The sequence below is a fragment of the Labeo rohita genome, chromosome 5 (genome assembly GCF_022985175.1).
Source record: "Labeo rohita strain BAU-BD-2019 chromosome 5, IGBB_LRoh.1.0, whole genome shotgun sequence".
NCBI classification, from domain to species: Eukaryota; Metazoa; Chordata; class Actinopteri; order Cypriniformes; family Cyprinidae; genus Labeo; species Labeo rohita.
Window position 1 is genome coordinate 25584265 of NC_066873.1, and position 24779 is coordinate 25609043.

The 24779-nt window shown below is 35.9% G+C and overlaps 1 protein-coding gene across 3 annotated transcripts in view; it reads left to right on the plus strand.

Moving 5' to 3' along the window:
* Positions 1-24779, plus strand: part of fibcd1b (fibrinogen C domain containing 1b) — an 84905-nt gene that overhangs the window by 50649 nt on the left and 9477 nt on the right. For all 3 annotated transcript variants that reach the window (XM_051110994.1, XM_051110995.1, XM_051110996.1), the window contains one exon: positions 8040-8136. In XM_051110994.1, the coding sequence (XP_050966951.1) occupies positions 8040-8136 (97 nt within the window). The remainder of the gene's footprint in view (positions 1-8039; positions 8137-24779) is intronic.

Consider the following 24779-nt stretch of genomic DNA (forward strand, 5'->3'; position numbering starts at 1 on the left):
TCGCATTAACTCTCAACGTGCATTAAGTCAAAAACCACCTCAAGTTGGCATCAATAGCCTTGTGGGCAGCATGCCGACATATAGCGCCATTGCACTTTGGGCGTCCCGAGTTTGAGTCCCGGCTCGCAGACCTTTCCCGATCCCATTCACTCTCACTTTGCTTCCTGTCTAGCCGCTGTCCTGTCAAATTAAAGACAAGAATCAGGGTTGCCAGGTTTTCACAACAAAACCCACCCAATAGCTACTCAAACCTAGCCCAAAAGTAGCCCAGTCAAGTTTTGAGGGGGGTCGTGTTCTGGGTTTTTTTTTTGGCAGGGTTTCCCTGGTAAAATTAGCATTCCAGGGGTTAAATTGTATGTCATTGAGGTTGCTTCAACCCGTGGACATGAAAAACAACCCACGGCAACAGTGTTAAAGTAGCCCAATTCTGCGAGAAAACCGCAGACTTGGAAACATTGGAAAAAATCCAGAAAAAAAAAACAAAAAAACAAAAAAGTGTAAAAACTTTTTGGTGAATTAAGGGATTTTTTATTTTTGAAATTTGGCATTTCCATTACTCGTTTTTAATGCGATAATTAAAAATGTGCATAAAAACAGGTGATTAAAATATAGTTAATGTGGCTAATAAGTTTCCATGACTTAATTATTTCCCTCTTTTAAAGTAAAGTTAATTTGTATTTTTTTGTTTTTTAATTAAGTATTTTGTTGTAATTTGTATTAAGTTGTATTTGGTTTGACATTAAAATAAGACGAGGGAACAAATTAGTACAACAAGGCAACAATAATCAAAATTGATGAAACTAATTGTGGCCACAAATTAATAGGTTTTGGGAAGACATTCTTAATTTGTGGCCATGATATCTATTTTATTATTTGTTTTTTGATGTACATTGCTTGTTTCTTGTTCTCATTTCAGGTGAAGTGCTCTGAACTTGACGGATCACCATGCATTTTCAATTTTGATGGGCATGACACTTTTGCCACAAGCATACATTTTATGAAAGCAATTTCACAAAAGTATTTGTGCAATTTCAGGTTGTCACATGTTTGATGCAAACATTTTTAGCATCCTTTTTTCCCAAATGCTACTTGATGTGATATTTCTATCTAATGCATTAAAATAAGTGCATGACCATTGGAACCACTGTATGTGAGTGGGACAAAACTCACCCACTTAAAGATGTAGTTCATTTCCAGAACAAAAATGTACAGATAATGTGCTCACCCCCTTGTCATCCAAGATGTTCATATCTTTCATTCTTCAGTCGTAAAGAAATTTTCTGAAGAAAAATATTTTAGGATTTCTCTTCATATAGTGGACATCTATGGTGTCTTTGAGTTTGAATTTCCAAAATGTAGTTTAAATGCAGCTTCAAAGGGCTCTAAATGATCCCAGCCAAGGAAGAAGGGTCTTACCTAGTGAAACTACTCCTTTAAGACCAATGATATTGGACCCACTAACTTTTACTATCTGATTCAGTGCATATGTCTGTTCAGTTTTCAGAGCACCATCAGTCAAATCCATTCCACTTGAGTAATGCCCTAATAAATTAAACTCCATTCCACATTTTAGGTACAGCCTTGACTTTACATCAAATGCAGTGAGGGCTTAGCAGCTGTCTTTTAAGTTCCTTCAGCTGACACACTCCTGGCAGTTAAATGCACACAGCTGTGTTTGGAGACAGATGGATTGACTGTCTCATTGACAGATTGACAGACACATTGATCTCTTAATGACCACTAACCGTGCAAGACCTGAGAGAGAAACATCGCCTACACTATTACACCTCCCCCACACACGCATCTTGCTCATTGTGCTAGTGTTTGTCCTGTGAACGGCAATAGAGACATCTTGTGTTTCTCCGCTGTCACCCAAGGGTTCTTTGTCACTTGTTTAAGTACTCTGCAGTGAAGCTTTGCAAGACTCCAGTTCCTAGGGAGAGACGCAGCAGTGCTGAATATCTCTTATCTGTAATCTTGCTGGCGATAGGCTGATGAAGATTTGTTATGTTCTGTATTCTGTATTTTGTAGTTGTCCTTTCTGTTAATTGATATTTTTTGTGTAGATATGTATGAGTATTTTGTAGTTTACTGTTGATTCTTTTTCTGTTTATTGGGTGATTGGGTAACTAGTTGACTAATTGTGTCCGGTATAAATTGTACTTTTCCCTGCACTTTTTGTTTGCCTGACGAAGACTTTAGGTTCAAAACGTTGTGTTTATTTGAATAAATTGATCTTTGGGAGCAGCAGTGGCAGCATGTCGATTCTTGTTTACGTATAGGGGAGGCTGATGAAGGCCAAAGTCTGTAGAAATCAGTTTGTAATATAGTATTAGAGATGTCGAAAAAAATGTCTTGTGCTGTCTTTTGATTAGCCATTTGCTCTTGAACTTGTGGTTAAAATCTACACACACATTTTCAGGAAGGCATTATGATGAAATTCACTAATTTTTAAATGAATACATTTTTTTTAAAAAATAAATAATAGAGTGGCCCAAAAATACCGAATGTCTGAATGTCACTTCATTAGATTAAATATCAAACCAAGGGGCATCTGCTAACCAAATTATGCCAAATAATCTTTTTTCAAGCTGTTTTTGATTATTTTTAACCTACTAAAGGTAATTTTAGTGTGTGCATGAAGTTCACACAAGGTAGCCTTAAAGTTCGTTACATTTTGTGTTAAATTTGAACAATGTATCTACTGATTTATTCATTTAACCTTAAAATACTTCTTTTTGTGCTACACAAATCCATTGCCTAGAATGAAAAATATTCACTCTGTAGCTGTGTGAAATAGAAGAAGAAGAAGAAAAGACTTTTATTTAAACCGAGGGAATAATTTGAGAACCCAAGTCTTACTAATAATTTAAGTCGTACTGATAAAAAATAAATGTATATAGATTTTGTTTTGAATTCATGTTGTATTAGGAATACAAAGGATTTACAAGTGAATGCAATATGTAAGCTGGATTCTCACAATTCATGTGAGACTGATTATTGGTCTACAATAACTGTGAAGATAAGTAACACAGACAGCTAGAAGTGTGAGGAATACACAATAAACGAATAGTTCAAACTAATGAAAAGTGACTTCATTTTTTTCTCTCGTATGCCTGTATTTCAGTTATTTTTATTAAAGACAGGTGAGCCCCATGGCAAAATGTACGACCAGGAAAATTCTCAAAAGTTCAGTTTTATTGGACACAGCTATTAATGAAAACTAAATAATAATTCACTTTACGCCAACTATAATTGTAACCGCAAAGTCACGACTAGGGTCCTCTGAATATTTAATGGATGGAATAAACTCAGAACTTTAATAATGCAGACTTAATTTTTCATTTTTATTCTCTGCGGAATGTAAAAGGCATAACCCAAGTGGCACATCAAATGTCAAGTAGCACTTAAGGAATTGACCTACTATAAGCAAACACAGCAGAGCTCTCCTCGAGCGAGGACAAATCATTTTCACTTTTTTACCACATGCAAGAAATGATATCGATTTCAGGAAGGTTCTGTACTGAAGAACCACACGGAGCAGACGCCACTGCGATGCCCTCAGCTGCCATAATCCTCCAGTGGTGGCTTTAATTAAAAGAGAATCTTTAATTAGTCTAGTCGGCAGCAACTGACATTTTGGGTGCAGTTTGTCATTTGCGGTGATATGGCACAGTCATGACACAAAGACCACAGGCCAGGATTCACAGATCACTGCAGTGTAAGGGTTTCAGATCAATTACTGTAAACACCAGGGTGTGAAGAGGCTAATTTTATATGAGGTGACATCAAGTCTTTTGATTGTGTAAATGACATGAAATGGCTCACTGAGCATTTTGGGCTAAAGGCACACTCTAAGAAAAAAAACGTGCTTTTTACTGCGCCCAAAATGTATGATTGCATAAAATATACACGTTTGTATTGAACATTTATGGAGCCACATTTCGTGTGAAAAGAAATCATACAAGTCTTTTGTTTAAAAATCTTATAAATGTATGAGGTGGCAAGGGGTGGGGTAGGTAGTTTGAATACATATTCAAAACAATCACTTTAGCAAAGTTTGTACTATTTTCTACTTATTTTGATAAATAAAATAATTATTTTGTGTTCAATAAACATACTTTCATTAAGATTTTAATATAAAACATATATTTTAAAATTTAAAGATTCTAAAATCATTTAAGGAGATCCTATAATAATTTAATATAGATTCACAGTAGTAGCAACAAATTATTTTTTATTATATGATATGATTAATAGCATGTTTTTAAATACAATGGTTTCATCCTAAACATGGTGATTATCTCTAAGATGGACACCCAACCTAAAATATGCTGTTTACCATCTGAATCTAACAATGTCATGTCATTAAATGGAAAAGTCAGCCTTCTGTTAATTATCATGTTAATTATTGTGCCTTTTAGCCCTAACAGCAGGGACGCTTTTTCCCCCAAATATCATGTTTTTACATATTCTTTAGTTAGTTAAAAACTACTGTTTTAATTATCTTAACCCAAACTGAAAATCATTAAGACTTTTGTATTCAAGAATTTTAGCGATTCTCATTTGCTACTAAAATCAAAAATTTTTAAAAACATCAAACATGAGATGCACAGAAGCACAGAATCGACTTTGCGCTGCTGCCCGTGATCGTGTCAAGAATCAGACAAATTTGTATGTGCATGTTGAAAAGCGGATGCTTTTGAAAGTGCTACGCCACGTTTTTTTCTACCATCTAGTGGTTTAGAGGAAAGTAACATCAAAGGCAAGCCTTTTGGAATTATTTTTAACTTTATGCCTTTTTTGGAGCTTGAAAGTTTTGATTTCTATTTACTTTCACTTTATGGACAAAAGTCCTGTGCCCGGTTGCATAAAGCACCTTAAGTGTAATTTTCCCTTAAGATCGCCCTTATGTTTCCCTTACACTTAAGGGCGTTGCATAAAATATCCCTTAAATGTCACTTAAGGGTTTCTTTAGTTGAAACGTCATAGACCCTTAGAATTTCTATTAAGTATCCCTTAAACCCCTTTAAGTGTTGCATAAAGCCCCTTAGCTGTCATTTTCCCTAAGTATAACATAAGGTATGGAAAATGTCACCTTAAGTGTTAAACAGCGCGCTGATTCAATCCACGATCGTACTCTTTATATGTTAAACAGATTAATTTAGGCATTTATTCACACATAACCATTGATTAAATTACATTCACACATAATACCTCAAACAAGAGTCCGTCACACACGAGAACAAATTTATATTCAATATTTTATTCCTGTATTTTCCTACGTATTACCTGGAGATAACTTAAAAAACACACATAAACCGTATATTGTCGCAATCGTGTGTTTATTGTGTTTACGTTTCAATTTAGCTGCAGCGATTACTGCTGTATTCCATCATAACACTTCTATGAGTCCGGATTGGACTTTCAGCGCAAGAGCGCCCTCCGGCTTTGAGTATGAATGAAACATACGCTTCATAATGTTCACATCGCCTCGGAAACTCAATAAAATGATTTTTCAGAATTTTTCGTTTTGAGTCAATTATCAGTTTGAGTTTCCGTCTCGCTTGGTCCTTCTCGTTTATATTTGGTTTATATTTTGTTCTCCTTATCCATGTTATACTGTTTTCTGTGAAAACTTACACCACTATCTGCATTACAAAATAACGTGTCCATAGCAACAATAGATTTTTTTAACGGCAAACCTTGAATCGCTGTCGTAAAACACTTAACGGTTTCCCTTTTAGTAAGGGAAGTGTTTAAGGGATTATATGCAACACCCTTAAATCATCCCCTTAGGTAAGGGGAAATCATGCCTTAAGTTTCATACTTAAGGGAAAAACTTAAGGCTCTTTATGCAACCGGGTACTGGCTCTTCCAAACTTTATAATGGCAGTAAATGGCTGTTGAGATTTTGAAGTCCATTAAAGTGCATTCATCCATCATAAAAAGTACTCCACATGGCTCCAGTGGATTAATAAAGGAAGTGAACTGAGGTGTTTGATATAAAGCTTCTGCTAACTGTACATGCATTCATGAGAGCGTGGTGTTTCAGCGGATGACATAGGTTGCAATTAAAGCAGCTCTTCTTTTATGTGTATGTATTGGAGAGATTGCTTCATTCCAGAAAGCTGCTGGGTGACAGTGACAGTGAAAAAGGGGTCGACCGATTCTGATTTCACCTTTAATACTCACTGTCTCTCTCCCTGCCTGTTTCTCTGCATCTGCTGACACTGTTGTTAGACAGTGATGGTCAATGCCCCTTTGACCTTCACTACTTGCTTGCCTTGAATCTGTGGAAAAAAGCCTAGATAAGACCCAGGCATGATTGTATGTGTGTGTGGATGCATGTGTAATTTCTAGCTTGACAGCAGTGTCTGCCTCACTTCTGTGCAGGTAGGGTTGATCTCCCAGGAGCCTCCAGGGCAGCTACAGGGTGGGAGTGATGCGGGAGAGAGGGAAACCTTTAACATGACTGACAGCTGTCATCCAATACTGAATCAACACCTTTCCCTCCCCGTCTCTCGTCTCTACCAAAATTCAACAGAAAACAAAACATACCTGCTTATGAATTCAAATGACCAGACATTTTCCACTGATAGGAGAAGTGAAACGCATTAGACGCATTTTGTTTTCCATAAACAGACATTCAGTGATGTGGTTGCCATTTACATTCGTATTTGACATTAAAATCACTTAGACTGACTCCACAGAATCTATTTTCTAGACTTTTACAGAGTAATTAATGCAGAGTACGCAGCAAATTAGTTGGTAAAAGGCTTCAAACTTTTCCTTCAATACTTCAATCAAATTAAAGTAATTATCAGTTTTGCAAACATGCCATTTACCCGGAGGGTTTACAGATAATGCAGAAGAACAAACACAAACCCCTGAGTGTTGTTTCTGATTACCATATTGCACTGAATGCCCTTCTCTGCCATAAAAAAAACACACATAACATCTCGCACAGACACAATCAAAACCAGTGTCAGCGATTTTGACAGACTCATTATGAGCTGGCACATTTGATCTCTTTTATTCTGTGCACGTCCGCTATGACACTTTCTTAAGACACATCGTCTTTAATGTCCTTTTTGCTTAAAGTTGAACTCTAATTCAACTGTCCTCTGCCTCTGCTTGTTGTACACTGGCAAAATGCATTTAAATTTCACCGTAAACATGTTTTTATCCTTTAACAACCTGCTAACTGACCATTCAGATTTTATGGTTTGTTTTAACACTGGTTTTAGCAGGAATTTCTTAAAGGGATATTTCACCCAAAAATTAAAATTCTGTCATTAATTACTCACCCTCATGTCGTTCCAAATCCATAAGACCTTTGATCATCTTCAGAACACAAATTAAGATATTTTTGATGAAATCCGAGAGCTTTCTGACTCTGCATAGACAGTAATGCAACTACCACATTCAAAGCCCAGAAAGGTAGTAAAGACATCATTAAAATAGTCCATGTGACATCAATGGTTCAATCGTAATTTTATGAAGCTACGAGAATACTTTTTGCGTGCAAAGAAAACAAAAAAATGACTTTATTCAACACTTTCAGTCAAACTGGTCATATAGTATATGTAATGAGCTCAGTCTTTAGCATGGCACAGTACAGTATGTAATTGTGTCTATACGCAAATGGATTACGAGCTCTGTAAGTCCTACTCGTTTGAGTCAGCCTTGACTAGATCAAGATATCATACTCCATTAAATGATATTATCCTTAAGATCACAATGCTGAGCTGTTCCATCATTATATTTGTTCAGGTCTCATCGGTCTCTGCTGAGAGAGTTTAATCATTCACTTTTATCATGGATTTACTCTGAGAAAGAGCTCTAATATCATACAATAGGCAATATTTTATTCAAAAGCACTTGAGTTCACACACATACGTACAGTAAAATTTCTCATTGCGTTACGATGTTAAGTCATTTTAAAAAGCTTAGTATCTACTATCATGCAACCCACTAATAAAGTTTTGACACAAATTTGTTGTTAATCATTATTCTGTTCCTGCTTTTTTTGACAGGTAATCCAGCGGAGGGAGGACGGGTCTGTGAACTTCTTCAGGGAGTGGGACTCCTACAGGGAAGGATTTGGCAAAATCACCGGAGAGTATTGGCTTGGTATGTTGTATATTTGTGTTTGAGGTAGAGAGGATGCCTGTGAGCGTAAACTGTGATTTTTAAAAAATTTCAGTGTGAAAAGCTGCCAACACCTGCACACCCTCTCAAACACAGACACCCAGACAACTACATCCGTTCCTAGGTGTTTCCACACATCTGTACACTGCAGTTTAATTCAGTACCGGGTAGATTACTTACAAAATGTAGTCCATTAAAGATCACAGATTCCATGATAAAAACTGTAGTTAGTAACGTAATGTAGGTTACTCATTTTTGGTAATGTATTCTGACATTAAACATACCATACTGATATAAAAAAGCAGAGAGAAAGAAAAATATTTTTTTTAAATCAACATCATAAAATGCTTTAAACATTACATTAAGCCAGGGTTTCCCAAACTGGGCTTAATGTAAGAACTGCATTGGGTTTGTGAGTTGATAGAAAGCTAATACTTAACTAAAATGTAAAAAATTAAGAAAATGCAAATTTAGAAGTATGGATTGTACAGTTATTTACATGACATTTACATGACATTTACATGACAATGTTTTGCATTAAGTGCAGTTGCATATTCAGTTCTTGTATATTATGTATATACGGATTCGACAGTAAAGTACAAAGCTTGAGTTGGGAAGCATGCAAAATTGATGTGCAAAATCGAATTTTTATAAAAATTGATATATTCTACTCTTATTAAATGTACCATTATTCTTCTATAGTATTATATGGAACCGACCAACAACTTCAGTGATTATAAATTTAAGGAAAGTTTGTTTTTCAAGGCACTTTGTGACTCTTCTTACTTCATACACAAAAAGTGTAAATCTGACAAAATCCGGTCTCTTGATTCGATTTGATATTCTATAGTAGTGATTTTATAATTTCAAAATATGAAGCAAAAAGTAGAAAATTAATGACTAATAAGCCAACAAGTGATCCTCCGTATCCATCTACTGGTTATAATTGTGATTTGATTTTTAATTTTACGTAACTGTTTACCACAAAGCATATGTTGATCATCCCATTAAAAATAACATTCAAATTGGAGAGCTTTAAATTGCTGGAAATAGTGTAAAAAGCTTGAAAGTCATTGAAAAGTGCTTGAATTTCTCTCTCAAAAAGTACAAACCCTGAAATAAATAATGAATAACATTCGACTGTTTCTGCCACAACACCATGGTATAGTTATCGTTACTAATTTTGGTTTTGTGACGTACGTCAACACTGTTCATAACAGAGAATTCTATGTAGAATTTGAATGCATCTCACTAGATTTCGCAGCAGCCTTTATATTCCTTCTGTGATGAATTCAAACACTTTGCACTAGATCTCACAGCACTGTGCAGTAACGGTGTCTGTTAAAGCTGTTCTGAGCTCGGAGAAGTTCGCTTGCATTGCGGTCCGAGCTGATAAATTGTCCATGCTGCGTATCTCAAACGAGCAGCAGGGTTTTGTTTCGCTTTCGTTTCGTTGCTGTTTGTCATATGATACAAAAATGGCAGTGCTTATGAGTTGACGCAGTGGTCATGCCAGTGTGTCTGCTCACAAAATGTAGTTGCACCAGCAGAAGAAACAGTCGCAAAATGCGACCATTTGGTCGCAGACTGGAACCCTTACATTCTATATTTTGAATATAGTCAAGGCTAAATGGTATAACACAGTAAGATCTTTAGAAAGGACAATTTAAAAGAGAAAAAAATAGTAATAGGGAGAATCAATAAATGAATTATTATTTACTGCCATTGTGTGAACATGTAATCATGTAATCCATAAAAAAGTAACTGTAATCTGATTATGAGCATTATAACATGTAATATAATCTAATTACAAGTGCTTGATTTTTGGAATCTGATTACGTAATCCAGATTACATGTAATCAGTTACTACCAAGCTCTGACTGTCAGTAAATCTGTCTGTCTGTCTAACCTACAATGCTTTGTAAAGCCAACATTTTTGTCTTTACAAACTTTGCTTTTCTATTTTTAAAAAATCCAGTTATATAAATTTCTTTACTGCAAACTGCAATTATCTATTCTGTTTGCTACCGTATTTCTGTGTTTTCTAAATGGTGCACCCTACAGACCTTTTAGACCTGCAAAGAGTCATACAGTCAACAGTACCCATCACAGATCTGTCAGGGTTCATTGTGCTACAATGCATTACCCCTAAACGCATTTATTTGTTGGTCCAACCTAGAAACTGAAAAGCACTGAATTAGAGCACTAAACATCTGTCTCCACATGATCAGTAGATGAGCAGCAGCAACTCTTTCCCTCTGCTTTTCTTCCACTCCATGTAGCAAGCAGGAATCCAATCAACAAGAAAGCCCAAATTGCCATGTTTACCATTTTTGCGAGCCAAAATGGCTTTTGACAGCCAAAGCGCTATAATCAAGCTCTTAACCTGCAGAGAGGTTTAAACTAGAATCATTACTGTGTGTGTTGGTCTGCGTGAGTGTTTTTGTTCCTCTGTTCGCTTAATGAGATGAGCACTGGCGGCTGGCTTGTTGTTCTCTGCTAAGATACAGAGAGAGAGGATGTACAGGGAATGTAAAGGACATACACACACACACACACTATGTGTGAGGTCATAAATTGGCGCAACGGATGCAGGATGACAGATGGATGTGGCATCAGTCAGGCCCATGGGAATGTGGATGAAGATACAGTTGTTTCTAACGCTGCCTCCCCTCCTCTGCTGGTGTGGCCAAGTGAGGCACTTGCGCTCCAGGGCATACTTATACATGGAAATAGATTCTTATTGTCTTTCCCATGTTAAGTAGATTATCATCAAAGAGACGTACAGTTTGGTTTAGTCAAGTGTGAACTTTCAGACCCTGTTTCTCCGCACAAATTGTGTTGCAGAAGGTTGGCAGCATTGCCGTTTCTATAGTGTCCTGTTCTGCTTATTCCCCACAGGCTGAGACAAGGACAAGAGTAGCAGTCCACATTATTGTGTCCATAGTGGCTGTGTAAAGCTTCTCACACTCATGGACATTGTTTACCCTTGAGATTTAGATAAAGCTTACATCATGTTCCTTTTAACCAGTCTAATTCCCTCATGACTCAATTTTTCTTCCTTATCCCTGACCCTCGGTGCCATCAAACACTTCCACTGAAGGCTCATGGGTGTTATGGTGATGGCAGAGGCTGCTCTTGTTGGGTGAAATAGGGCTAGTTTTTTGATATACAGTGGTTGAGTTTTGAAAAATAGAGCTTCTCCTCCGATTCTAGTATTGGGCTGCAATCTGTGCCAAAGTAGAAAACTGCTTGTGCTCAAAAGTGCAGGTCTACCAATATTTTAGATGCTGACTTATATTGATTTACTGATTTTCTTTTTTTTTTCAGCATGCACTCCTGTAGGATTGGAGTTAAATATCTGTTGGTTATTGCTTAGCTGTACCTCCACTGCGCTGATTTTATGCCCCATCTGAAAAGAAGCAGAAGTCATAGACCTCCTTTCATGTACTTGCATTATGTTATCAGACTATCATTAATTACATTTCAAAAGTCACAAACTTTTTAAACCTGCAAGTTAAAGATTTTCAAGCGATAGGCATAAAGCCAGACAGCTTCGTACTCAACAAAGGACAGGCGGCAAGGATTGTGAAGTCATTCAGTTCGCTTTGATTTTCGTAGTTCATCTGATATGGTCAATAGAAATGTGGGAGAGAAAGATGACATGAAAGAGGTCACACGTCAAATCAAACAAAAATATGAGTTTTTCTCTATTTTTCTATTTTATGGACCCAGTGAGTCAGAGAAAGAGCATTGAAAAAGAAGAAAGTGCACATTGAGAAGTACTGACTGACGCAATGTACACATGCATAGAGTTTTCACACATACATTTAAGCTATGACTGACAGTTCGAACATAGGCGCATATAATACAGTATAATGGCTAGAAGGAAGGTCATGTGTTGAAAAATGCCTTTGATGTGGGACATCAAGGCAAGATCTTTTTACAGTTAAAGATGAACATTCTATAAATCAAGAAAGATTCCTCTCTCTCTCAATCAGAATTCATGCTGTGATCTGTCCATTATCACAGAAAACTGTGTGTGAGTGTTTATTAATGTCACTGTTAAAATAACTGTTAAAATAAGGACATTAAACAGCTTTCTACTAATGCTGAAAAACACCAGGAAAAAGACAAACAGGGTTGCTGCTCACCTGCATGAGCATGCCGTAGTCCTGCTGCAGGGAGGCATTGCAGAGGTGGCCAGAGCAATAAACTGCAATGTCCGTAATGTAAGATGTCTAAGACAATGCTACAGGGAGACGGGAAGGACAACTGATCATCCTCACAGTGTCAAACCATGTACCCCCAGATGTGTCTGGGAACTTGCAAGTGCCTTAGTGGAAGAGGGAAGCAACATCTCAGAGCAAGAACTGTCAAATTGGGTTCAGTCCATGAGGATAAGATCCATTGTAGTACTTAAAGCACCTGGTGGACACACTAGATGCTGCAACTTTTGAAACTGACCCCCCAAGTTGATAGTGAGGAAGTTTCTTTTTTTTTTTTTTTGTAAATGTTTCTTTACTGAATATTTTGTGTTATATTACTTTTCCATATTACTTATCCTCTGCATTGAATGGGTGCTGTCAGAATGAGAGTCCGAACAGCTGCTAAAAACATCACAATAATCCACACATATTTATAACCCTGGACCACAAAACCAGTCGTAAGTAGCACGGGTATATTTGTAGCAGTAGCCAAGAATACACAGTATGGGTCAAAATTATTGACTTTTTTTATATGCCAAAAATCATTAGGATATTAAGTAAAGATCATGTTGCATGAAAATATTTTGTAAATTTTGCACCATAAATATATCAAAAGTAATATGCACTGCTAAGAACTTCATTTAGACAACTCTAAAGGCGATTTTCATAAAATTTTGATTATCTGTGCAGCCTCAGATTCTAGATTTTCAAATAGTTGAATCTCAGTCAAATATTATTTTGTCCTAACAAACCATACATCAATAGAAATCTTATTTATTCAGATTTCAGATGAAGTATACATGTAAATTAAAAAAAAAAAAAAACATTGACCCTTATGACTGGTTTTGTGGTCCAGGGTTACATTTGTTTCTTACAAACACACAGCTTTTCACTTCATAAGCAATTAGTTGTACTGGAGTTGTGTGAATTGCTTGTGGATTGTTGTGATGTTTTATCTGCTTGTTGGACTCTCATTCTGACAGCACCCATTTTGGTGAGCAATTGGTGTAATGCTGAATTTCTATAAATCTGTTCTGAGGATACATCTTGGATGGCCTAAGAGTGAGGAAATTTCAGCAAGTTTTCATTTTGGGCAAACTATTCCTTTAAAGCAGGCAGGAGTCTGAATGTCAGATGGTTTATAAAAGCTCTTTGGCTTGGGCCGGTGATGGCAAACTGTGGTAATCTCCACTGAACTATTGCAGCTCCAGGAGCTTAGTGTTCCAGAGTGTAGCTGGTACACAATGTGTGTGAGTTAGTTTTGTCTACAGTGTGGCAACTAGCCAACGGCGCCCACTGGGAAAACAGCTTAGAGGGATAGTTTACCCAAAACTTCAGTTCAGCAGAAATCAGGAATCTACTGTTGTGTAAACTACACAAAACTATAGAAGTCTGAATCAGGCAATTTCAAAGGTTTTGATGCCATGTACCTATTTATATTTATTTGGAGTGGATCATAGTTGATCTGCGATCCGAACGGGCCAGTCCCCACGGTTTGGCACGCATGCGATTCATGGATTAATTGCAAAATTTAACCACCATGCGTGTGCGTGTTTTGTCTTGCAAATTCAAATGATTTTAAACTATTCCACGTGAAGAAGAGGCAAAAGAGAACTTAATTTAGTACTTGTACACCAATAAATACCTGCTGTTGTCTGTGTCATTAATGTTAATCAAACAACAAAGCACAGTTTTAACTAAGGTTAATTTATATTTAATTTATTCAGTGAACACAGTGCAGTATTATTTTATTCTTAATTATTACACTTCTGTACCTGAATATTCTGTATTGTTAAACCTTATTTCTCTTGTAACTTTGTAATATTGTGTTTATCTATGCTTGTAATTTTTGTATTTGTTCTTTTTTTTAACTGCCTGTGAATTGCCTTTAATCATGTTTGAACTTTCTTAGTCAAGCTAGTAGGTTTTCTGTGCTATTGAGTATGTACTTAAAGGGATAGTACTCCAAAATTCCATGATTAATTTCTCACCCTCGTGTTGTTCCAACCCCAAGACCTTCATTCATCTTTAGAACACAAATTAAGATATTTTTGATGAAATCCAAGAGCTTTCTGACCCTGCATAGACAGCAATGCAACTGACATGTTCAAGGCCCAGAAAGGTAGTAAGGACAACATTAAAATGGTCCACATGACATCAGTGGTTCAGCCGTAATTTTATGAAGCTACGAGAATACTTTCTTTGCACAAAAAAAAATCTGCTGATGCAGGAGCCAGTGTTCTGACATAGAATGTCCATCTCTCTTAGTTCATCATCTGTATATTCTCGCAACATGATCCCAGCCGTGAGTTTTGGGATCCATTGAACTAATATTATTTAAACAGAACTGTAAAGTCAGAAACACAGAGGGGGTGGTCCAGCATTGGGCATTACACAGGACAAATTCAGACTTGCATCACTGCAAGCACAAAGGCAACTATGTGTTAGGAGTATGTGCTCTACCCTTTGTGCCGTGGTGCTGACAAATAGATCCTTTTAGCTTCTTGAAACACTGCTTTGTGCACAGTTAAGGCTCTGTCATTGATAACATTATCTAGGGACATTGTCTTATTCACTCCAAATCTGACTTAATCAGATTTTAGGAAAAAAAAAAAAAAAAACAGAAAAAACAGTGCTAAACTGATTCCGTTGTCACTGGGGAGCTCATTCACACTTCACATGGAAGATATGACGGAAGAGATGAGAGATCATTATCATGTCCTATTTAGACACATTCACTTCCTTTTTTCTATTTCACTCTGTGTTCTCTTTCTGTCTCTATCAGCAGTCTCTCTTTTATTTCTTTGCTTCTTTCTGGTTGTAAATCCTCACACTCCCCAATCAATTATAGCACTATGAATTATGGCTCCCTAACAAAGAGCATCCATTTTCTGTGTGGAGTCATGAGTGCCCCCTCCATAATTCTTTCTCACGCAGACACACACAAACCCGGGCACGACAATGAGTGCACTTCCCATAATGCACCAACTCATGCTGACTATGGGTGTCATTGGAGTTTAATATTGCTAAGAAATATGATACACATAAAAAGTAAGAAGAAAATGAAGGGAAGAGCTGGAGGATGTTGAGATGATAGATGTCTTAGGTGAATGAGTGAGTGCATTAATATCAGTCCAGTGTCACAGAGGTGAACGTGAGCTCAAGCGTACATGCGTTGTGTTTGTAAGTACCTCACTGAGACCTCAGAGTTATGAAAAGATTTATCTTAATCCAGTCGACCCAAGCTCTGTGGATGCACGGATGACATTGCATTTGTAGTTACTTGTATGTCACCTCCGTCCTTTTTAAACGCTTTATTCCCCTCAAATCCCCGACCCCTTCTCATTCTGCCGTTCTCTCTCTCCTTAATAGCCTCCATTAGTGTACTAATCATCTCTGTTAATCATCTTGTTTTGCTCTTGGATCACTCTCGGTGGAAATCAGCACATTTTTGTCATGTTTTCAGCACTGATTGTGGCAGAAAATCAGCACAATTCTTCAGAAAAGATTTAAGTATGCTAAAATATGTTAAATGGAGCTTAGAGTACCACAATCTATCGGTAGCTGAAAGCATTATTAAATTAGTCGGAATGTTATTTAAACAACGTCAATGATGGAAAAAAAATACCTCTGAAACCAGCTTAAGATGGTTTGCTGGCTGGTTGGCTGGTTTTAGAGCTGTTTTGGGCACTTGTCAGAAAACTAAAGAGCAGCTTTGCCACACTATAGGAGAACATCTTAAACCAGTTTAAAGGGACAGTTCACTCAAAAATTTACTTATTCTCATGTCGTTCCAAACCTGTGACTTTCCCCCTTTCTGTGGAACACAAAAGAAGATATTTTGAGAAATGTCTCAGTGTTGTTTTATTTTTTATTTATTTATTTATTTTTTTCAATTTATGTCAAAGGTTTAGTTGCTGACATTTTTACACCAAAATATATTATTTGGGGGAACAGAAAAACTTTTTTAAAAACTCTTTTAAAATGCAATTATATGGAGGAAATTGACAAACCATTTAATTTTGTAATTGTGTAAATCTGCTATTTACTGTTAAGCTGCAGTTCTGCCTTCAATTCAGCAAATAGGATCCCTGTGTTATCATCTTTTTTTTGTCATATTTTATATATATATATATATATATATATATATATATATGTGACCCTGGAGCGCAAAACCAGTCATAAGGGTCAGGGTTTTTCAATCTGCATCATCTGAAAGCAGAATAAATAAGCTTTCCATTGATGTATGGTATGTTAGGATATGACAATATTTGGCAGAGATACAACTATTTGAAAATACGGAATCTGAGGGTGCAAAAAAAATCTAAATATTGAGAAAATCACCTTTAAAGCTGTTCAAATTAAGTTCTTAACAATACATATTACTAATCAAAAAATTATTATTATTTTTATATATTTACAGTAGGAAATTTACAAAGTATCTTCATGGAACATGATTTTTACTTAATTTCCTAATGATTTTTGGCACACAGTTTAAATATTTATTTAAATATTTTAACACAATTAAAATGCTGGCCCCATCCCCAGACATTTACATGAACTTATATTTCATATAGTTGATTGTTGACAAATATGATGCAGAACAACAACTCCATAATTGGAGCAATATATTGGTGCAAAAAAAAAAAAATACTACTGTTTGTGTTTTGTCTTATATATATCACACATATCACACAGGCAGCTAGAGCAATATGACACGGTGCTGATTTTGTCCCGATCTATCACAAGCAAAAAAAAAAATTACAACCTTAAATTTGATTTTATACAACAGTTCAGTTGAAGCTATAACAGAAATGTTGTAACACAGTGGTGTTTAGTTTCTAAATGAATCTGCATTTTGAATGAATCGTGTGAATCAATGATTCAAAGGCCCATTTATAAAGAGAGACATTTACTTAATTCCTGAATGAATCGGCCGTTTGAACGAATCGGTAAAAAAAAAACAAATCGATAAAAAAAAAAAGGAAATAAAATATAAACAATTAAATAATAATAATAACATTAAAGGGATAGTTCACCCCCCAAAATTTTAATTCTGTCATAATTTACTCACCTTCTTGTTGTTTCAAACATTTCTTTGTGAAACATAAAAGAAAGCATTTTGAAGGCTGTTGGTATCAAAGATGTTTTGGTTACCATGGCTTTCATTATATGAACAAAAATTACTGAGATATTTTTCAAATTATCTTTGTGTTCCATAGTTTACGTTAGGCCATTGCAGCCTAAATGTTTATGAGCAATACATTTTTGTGGAATCAAATAAAATATTTCTTTCTAAAGCTGCAGTTTGTAATGTCTGCTTGATACTTTCTCGTTTAACAAAAAAAAAAAAAAAATAATAATAATAATTTTATTCTTTTGTGGGTATTTTCACAGTCAAATTTATTTAGCAATTAATTAGATTAATTAATCAACACACGTGTAATCTGACAGCCCTAATATATATGTATGTATTCTGTAACTCAAAACTGTAGACTGTAATGTAATGTTTTATCTCTTCTCTGTAGTGATCTTTTGACTTATTCTTCAGGTTTGGCAACTTTGGAAACCACATTTTCAAAAAAACGAAACGTTATGTATGAGTGCATCTTATTTAGTTTGAGGGATTTCTATTGCTAGTCAGAAAAAAGGATAATTCCCTCGTTTGTTTTGCATAATGGCTACTAAAGATACATTGGAAATGTTTGAAAAGACAGATGATGTCTCAAATGTAACTCGTCTCTGACTCTGGCTAGATACTCTGGTTTTAAGTACAGCTCTGCTGGTGAGTCATTTCTCTGGCTCTGCTCTCTGCTTTTGAACATCTACACACGTGTGACACGTACTATGTGTCAGGAAGTGAGTTAGAGACTATATAGCTGCTTTTCCCCCTCAGGTGTCACTTTTTTTGAGCCGCTCTTCAAACCTAGGTTTTCCTTCTGTAACTGGATTCTAGAACACAGTGAAAATAGGTGATGAAACCTCATCCACACTGATCCAGAGCTCACTGGTGTAGCTCAGGGCATCCATCCCAATGTCTTCATCTAGTTTTGCCCCTTCAGGACACATCAGAAGCTACATTGTTGACTGAGGCCAACATCAACACCATAGCTTTATTACAGAAACGAGGATTTTACATGCTCCACAGCTATTGAAAAGTTCTATTTTTACTATATATGTTACTTAATTGACTTATATATTATAAAAAAAGAGCCTATTTACACTAAATCCGCTCACCAGCGTGTGGTTGGACTAGACAACATTACAAAAGATGCCTGTTAAACAGCTCCAGTGACATAGGTGGTAAAGCATGTATCAGTGACAGTTTGACGAGATGAACCCGAGTTTGAATCTACCTTTTGCCAAACTTATTCTTTTCACATCACATATCAGTTCGGAATCATTTATTTTCAATAAAATAAAGGAAATAATCAGAAAGTGGAAAATAAAGTTCCTCACAAGTGTTTATCGGTTGGGGTTAGGGGTAGGTGTAGGGCTCCCAATAAGGCAGCATCCATTGAAATAAAAATTGATAATTTACATTCAATACGTTATTATTGCATACTTTTTATAATGTAGTACAATACTGAGGTTACTTCCACTACGTAATAGTAACAGTTTTATGAAAAATTTTGAGAACGCTTTGCAGAATCTGTGAAAATGTGAACAATTTTAACAAAATAAGAAAGATCATATAACATGCATGTTATTTTTTATTTAATACTGTCCTGAGTAAGATATTTTACATAAAATATGTTTACGTAAAGTCCACAAGACAAAAAAATAGCTGAAATTATTAAAATAACCCTATAAAAAAGTTTGGGAACCCTTGGCTAATACTGTGTGTATTACCTGTGTTACCTGGATGATCTATAACTGTTTTTTGTTTTTTCAGCCACCCAAACTTTTTGAATTTGAAGATCAAGGTGCAGTAAATAGTACTTAATTTGTTTTCCGGGGAAACATGCAAGTATCTTCTGCTGCTTCTGAAGGGCAGTACTAAATGGAAAAAAAAAATACATTTCAACAAAATAAGAAAAATTTGGACATCTTCATCCTGTTCAAAAGTTTTCACCCCCTGGATCTTAATGCATGAACAACCATCACAAAACCAAAAAAAAATAAAAAATAAAAATTGTAGATCATCCAGGTAACCCAAACTTTTGCAGGGGTTTATTTTAATAATTTCAGCTCTCTTTTTTTGGTATTTTGTCTTGTGAACTATATGTAAACATCTTTTATGTAAAATATCTTACTCAGAACAGTACTAAATAAAAAAAAAAAATAGCATGTATTTTGTATGATCTCTCTTATTTTGTTAAAATTATTCACATTTTCACAGATTCTGCAACGGGTTCCCAAACTTTTGCATAAAACTGTATAAATAGCATCTAACTAATATTATTGCAAAGAAAATATGCTATTTTTACTTAGTGTAAAAATAATTTATGCTTTTGATTATGCTTTTTTATATAACCAATAATGAATACAGGCATTTAACACCATTTTATGTTATTCTAGAATTTTTTTTCTTTATTCTACAAACCAGAATATTGCATTAATCTGGTTTTGGAATCAGTTAGAAAGCAGAAAAGTCACTGGAAACATAATAACGGATTAATATTTATCTTGGATTTTCAAAATTTCAAAAATGGTCACTTGAGGGAAAAAAGAGAGTGAGAATGATATCTTTTTGCAGATTTGTAAGTGTGCATGATTTTTTAACAAAACCTTTGAATCTTGTCAGCACGTTGGTATTTTTTTTGTGTGTCCTCTTCAGTCGTGTGTGTGTGCATGTGTGTGAGCTCAGACAAATTGCGTTTTCCCCCCCTGAGCTTCTCCCTTTGAAGTCTGTGGGAGATCCTTTCCGTTCTTCTCTCGTCTTGATGGGAGAGAGAGAGAATAGACAGGTGTTCAAAGACACCCCTCCACTTTCTGCCCTCTCCGCTGCCCTCCATCACTCCATCGCACTATTCATGCCTCCTGTTCATTCTTTTTCACCAAACACACACTTCACGTTAGTTCCTGTGAGTTCTCCTTCCCCATCCCCTCTTCTTTTCTTTCCTTTTCTTTTCTTTTGCGCAAAGTCACAGAGAGAGAAAAAGCATTATGAATATTTTAACTTGCAGAAATGTCACTGAAAGAGGACAGAAAGAGAAAAAGATAGAGTGTAATGATTCAAGTGCTGTGTCTGTTTCCTGGAGTAAAACCATGTGAATGTGGAAAAATGGCTTGGGGGATATTTATAACTGCTCAGTGCGTTTCCCTCGCAACATACTTTTCAAATCTTAGCAAATAAATCATTAATATTTGAACCTTTTGCCATGCCAAAAAGAGAAGTATAGCTGTGCACAGTCTGGATGAATTGTTAATGAGCCAGACAATTGTATCACTCAAATTGGGTGCAAATTGCAGACATTAACACATTAATCAGAATCAAGATGTTGTGTTTTGTCTATTCAGCTGGCAGAAGATGGAATTTAGCACTGTTATTTAAATGACTAACAATTTAATGTGTGTATTATGCATGTCTGCAATAAATGTTTTATGTTTCCTGTTTTAATATGATTTCGTTATTCGTTTGCGTGTGTATAGTAACCTAGAGGAGCTTTGAAATGTTATGGATTGCTCTGACCCAATTTTTCCCTGCATAATTGCGGGAATATGTCATTTTTAGAGTGGTATTTATCACAGGTGTGCTGTGTGACTGCCGCTGCCCGTAGGCTTTTTATTGTGCTGCTCTCTTAAATTTGTGCTCAACACACAATCCGCTTTCTGCCTCGATATATCAGTGTCTATTTATGTTTACTGGCAAATAGGAACTGCCCAGGCTTCACCGGTGTTGACTGCCCGTATCACAATAGCAGGGCATCTGGCAGAAGGTGCAGAATGTGCACTGTAGAAGAGCGAGAGTGTATGTGATCTATCATGTGCTCTTTCTTTCTCCTTTTCTAAATATATGTGTGCGTGGGGGTTTGCTTAGCTGTGCTTGGGGACTAACGTGTCCCCAGAGGTCAGATAAATCTGGCAAAATCTCTTTTTAGGGGCGTTTGGGGGTTGCCGTCAGTTGGATAAAAAAATGTTTGCAAAGATGCAAAATATATATCAAAATTTCTGCTTTAGTTCATAATAATCAAAGAAACATTCCCCTCATAAAGCCATCCAGCAGCACACTCTGACTCACATTCACTCTCTCTTGTTAATTGAGCAATCAGTATGATAATTCAAGACAAAATGCAGCTTAGTTCTTACGTTTGAAATGTCTTCACAATAATGTTTAATTGAAAATTCAGGCACACCTGAGTTTTATGCGCACAGACTTGCCTGTTTGGCCCCTTCTTTGGTAGAAAAGCAAGAAGGGCGTAAAATACTCCCAATGCTTAATTATTCCAAACGAGCCTCAGGGAAAATCTCAAGGGTTTTAATTAAGCCTGAATTAAAGTTATGTAAATTGCATGTGAAAGTAGCAGGTTTCTTTTCCTCTTTTCAAAAATAAATCATTTTATTTATATATTTTTTTGAATGAAGCAAACAGACTCGCTTTTGTATGCACTCATGGAAAGCAGCCGTTTCCGTCCTCATTTTTCATTCGTTCTGCTTTTCTTTATTAATTTCCTTGTGCAGATACTCGTATGTTTGTAGTCACGCTGTGCCCTACACGTCAAATTAATTTTGATAATTCAACTCAGTGTTTATATGTAAGGACGGCGCTGCAAGAGTTTTCCTATTAGTTATAGGTTTATGGTCTAGTGCTGGAAATGTGTTACAAAAACAACAAAATAAGAAAAGAGTCTCCCCTAAGACGTGGCTGTTTTCCATGCAACTTTAATGCATAGTAGCCATGTATGAATTTTTTAAAGTATGCATTTGCTCTGCATAATAATAGATGTTTGAGCATTTCAGTGTTTTATTGCATTGTTTTATATGCAAGCCACAGAAGGTGAAAATGAACCACACGTTCATACTAGGGATAGGAATAATAATGTGTTTATTTTTTTATTGGCTGTTTAGCACGTTGAAAATAATTAACATAATTAATGCAGACTTAGTTTTTCTGCTCACTGAAGCTATGATTATGTTTTGTTTTGTTTAGTTTTTTTTCACCACTTCCTGTGGCGTTTAATGCTCATGCTATTTGCATTTTGGCTACTTGGTTGATGAAAAGCCGTCTCCAAGATTAAGCCGCACAGGTGCAAGTGTGGAAAGAAGAATCAATACTTATATTGTTAACGTGTTTAGAGAGAACAGAGGATCCATATAGAAATATGGATACGTTTTGACTAGTAATTATATTACATATATTTAACAAATGAATGCATTGAAAAGATCTGAAGTTAAAGAAAAAAAATGAACAAACATCTCTCATTTAAATAGGAGAGCAGAAAGGATAATGATTGACAGAAACAAAGTGAGCTAATTTTTACAAATAAAGGCAAAGCTAAAAGAGACATTTTAATTGGTTTGTGCAATGATCATTGTGTGTATTATTTGAATATATTAATTAAATTGTTGTAAAGGATAAACAAGAACAGTGTTTGATCATTTGCAGTTGGCTTACTGAATGTTAAAATTATTAAAATATATTCTTAAATGGTTGTAATTAATCATTTTATGCGCAAAATATTTTTAAAAATCCATTTAACAAAGGTATTTGTATTGACAATACAGTCTCGATAATACTTAATACTACTTAAAGGGATAGTTCACCCAAAAATGAAAATTAGCCTATTATTTACTCACCCACAGACGTCCTAGATGCATATGACTTCCCTTTTTCAGACGAATCCAATGTGATTTAAATTAAAAATTACCCTGCCACCTCTAAGCATTAGAATGGCATAGACGGGTGTTTCTCTTCTTCAGTCCAAAACAAGTCCAATAAAGTGCATCTATCCATAATAAACAGTGCCTCACATGGCTCCAGGGGATGAATAAAGACCTGTAGCAAATCAATGCATTTTTGCATTGAAAAATATCCGTATTTAAAATGTAAAGATCACTTTAACTTGCACTGACCGGTTGTACTGTACACAGAAGCAGCTTCCGGGCAGATGACATAAGACGTTGGCGTTGCGCATGCACCACTCAGAAGTGACGAACGTGGTTCAGAAGAGACTGGTTTTCTCAGAAGAGACTGGTTTTCTTTTGCTAAAGTAAGGAAACGTCCTTTGCTTCTGTAAACAAATGTTGGTTTGTGTGAGACTCACCAGCGCATGCGCAACAGCAACATCTTACATCATCTGTCTGGAACCACTTCCATGTACGACCAGTCGGCGCAAGCTAGATTAAAGTAATTCTTAAATTTTAAATATGGATTTTTTTTAAACAGGAATGCATCGATTCGCTACATCGATTCAATTAAACGTAAAGATCACTTTAACTTGCACCGACCGGTTGTACTGTACACGGAAGCAGCTTCCGGGCAGATGACATAAGACGTCGGCGTTGCACATGCACCACTCAGAAGTGACGAACGTGGACATGCAGTGGAGAGACAATGGTCGCAAATTAGAAGCACAAAATGAGGATTTGTGAAGAAGAATGTCTGAGGATTTCGATATAAACCAAGAAGAGACTGGTTTTCTTTTGCTAAAGTAAGGAAACGTCCTTTGCTTCTATAAACAAATGTTGGTTTGTGTGAGACTCACCAGCGCATACACAACAGCAACATCTTACGTCATCTGTCTGGAACCACTTCCATGTACGACCAGTCGGCGCAAGCTAGATTAAAGTAATTCTTAAGTTTTAAATATGGATTTTTTTTAAACAGGAATGCATCGATTCGCTACATCGATCCGTGTGAGGCACTTTTTATTATGGGTGGATGCACTTCATTGGACTTGTTTTGGACTGATTAAGAGAATCACCCATTTATGCCATTCTAAAGCTTGGAAGTGCCAGGATAATTTTAATATAACTCTGAATTTGGATTCATCTTAAAGAAGGAAGATATGTACACATAGGATGCCTGGAGGGTTAGTAAATAATGGGCTTATTTTAATTTTTGTGTGAACTGTCCCTTTAAAAAAAAAAAAAAACTCCTTAATGTTGATTCTACATTAATTTAAGTACATAAAAAACCTTTCATCAGAGTTGTCCTAAAACCAAAACAATACTTGTTTTTGTCTTAGGACAACTTTGATTAACTTTTTTTGGTCCACTTCAAATGTTGACTACTGTATTTTACATGATTCAAAGCCCTAACTCATACTTTACCCTCATAACAGGGTGGCCAGGTTTTCATAACAAAACACGCCCAATTGCTACTCAAATCTAGCCCAATCATGTTTTGAGGGGGGGAGTCCCCTGTTAAAAATTGCAGTTTTTGTCAGGTTCTAATGGAAAATTTGAATTTCAGGGGCTAAATATGTCGTTATAGGGTCACTTCAATCCGCGGACATAAAAAACTACCTGCAG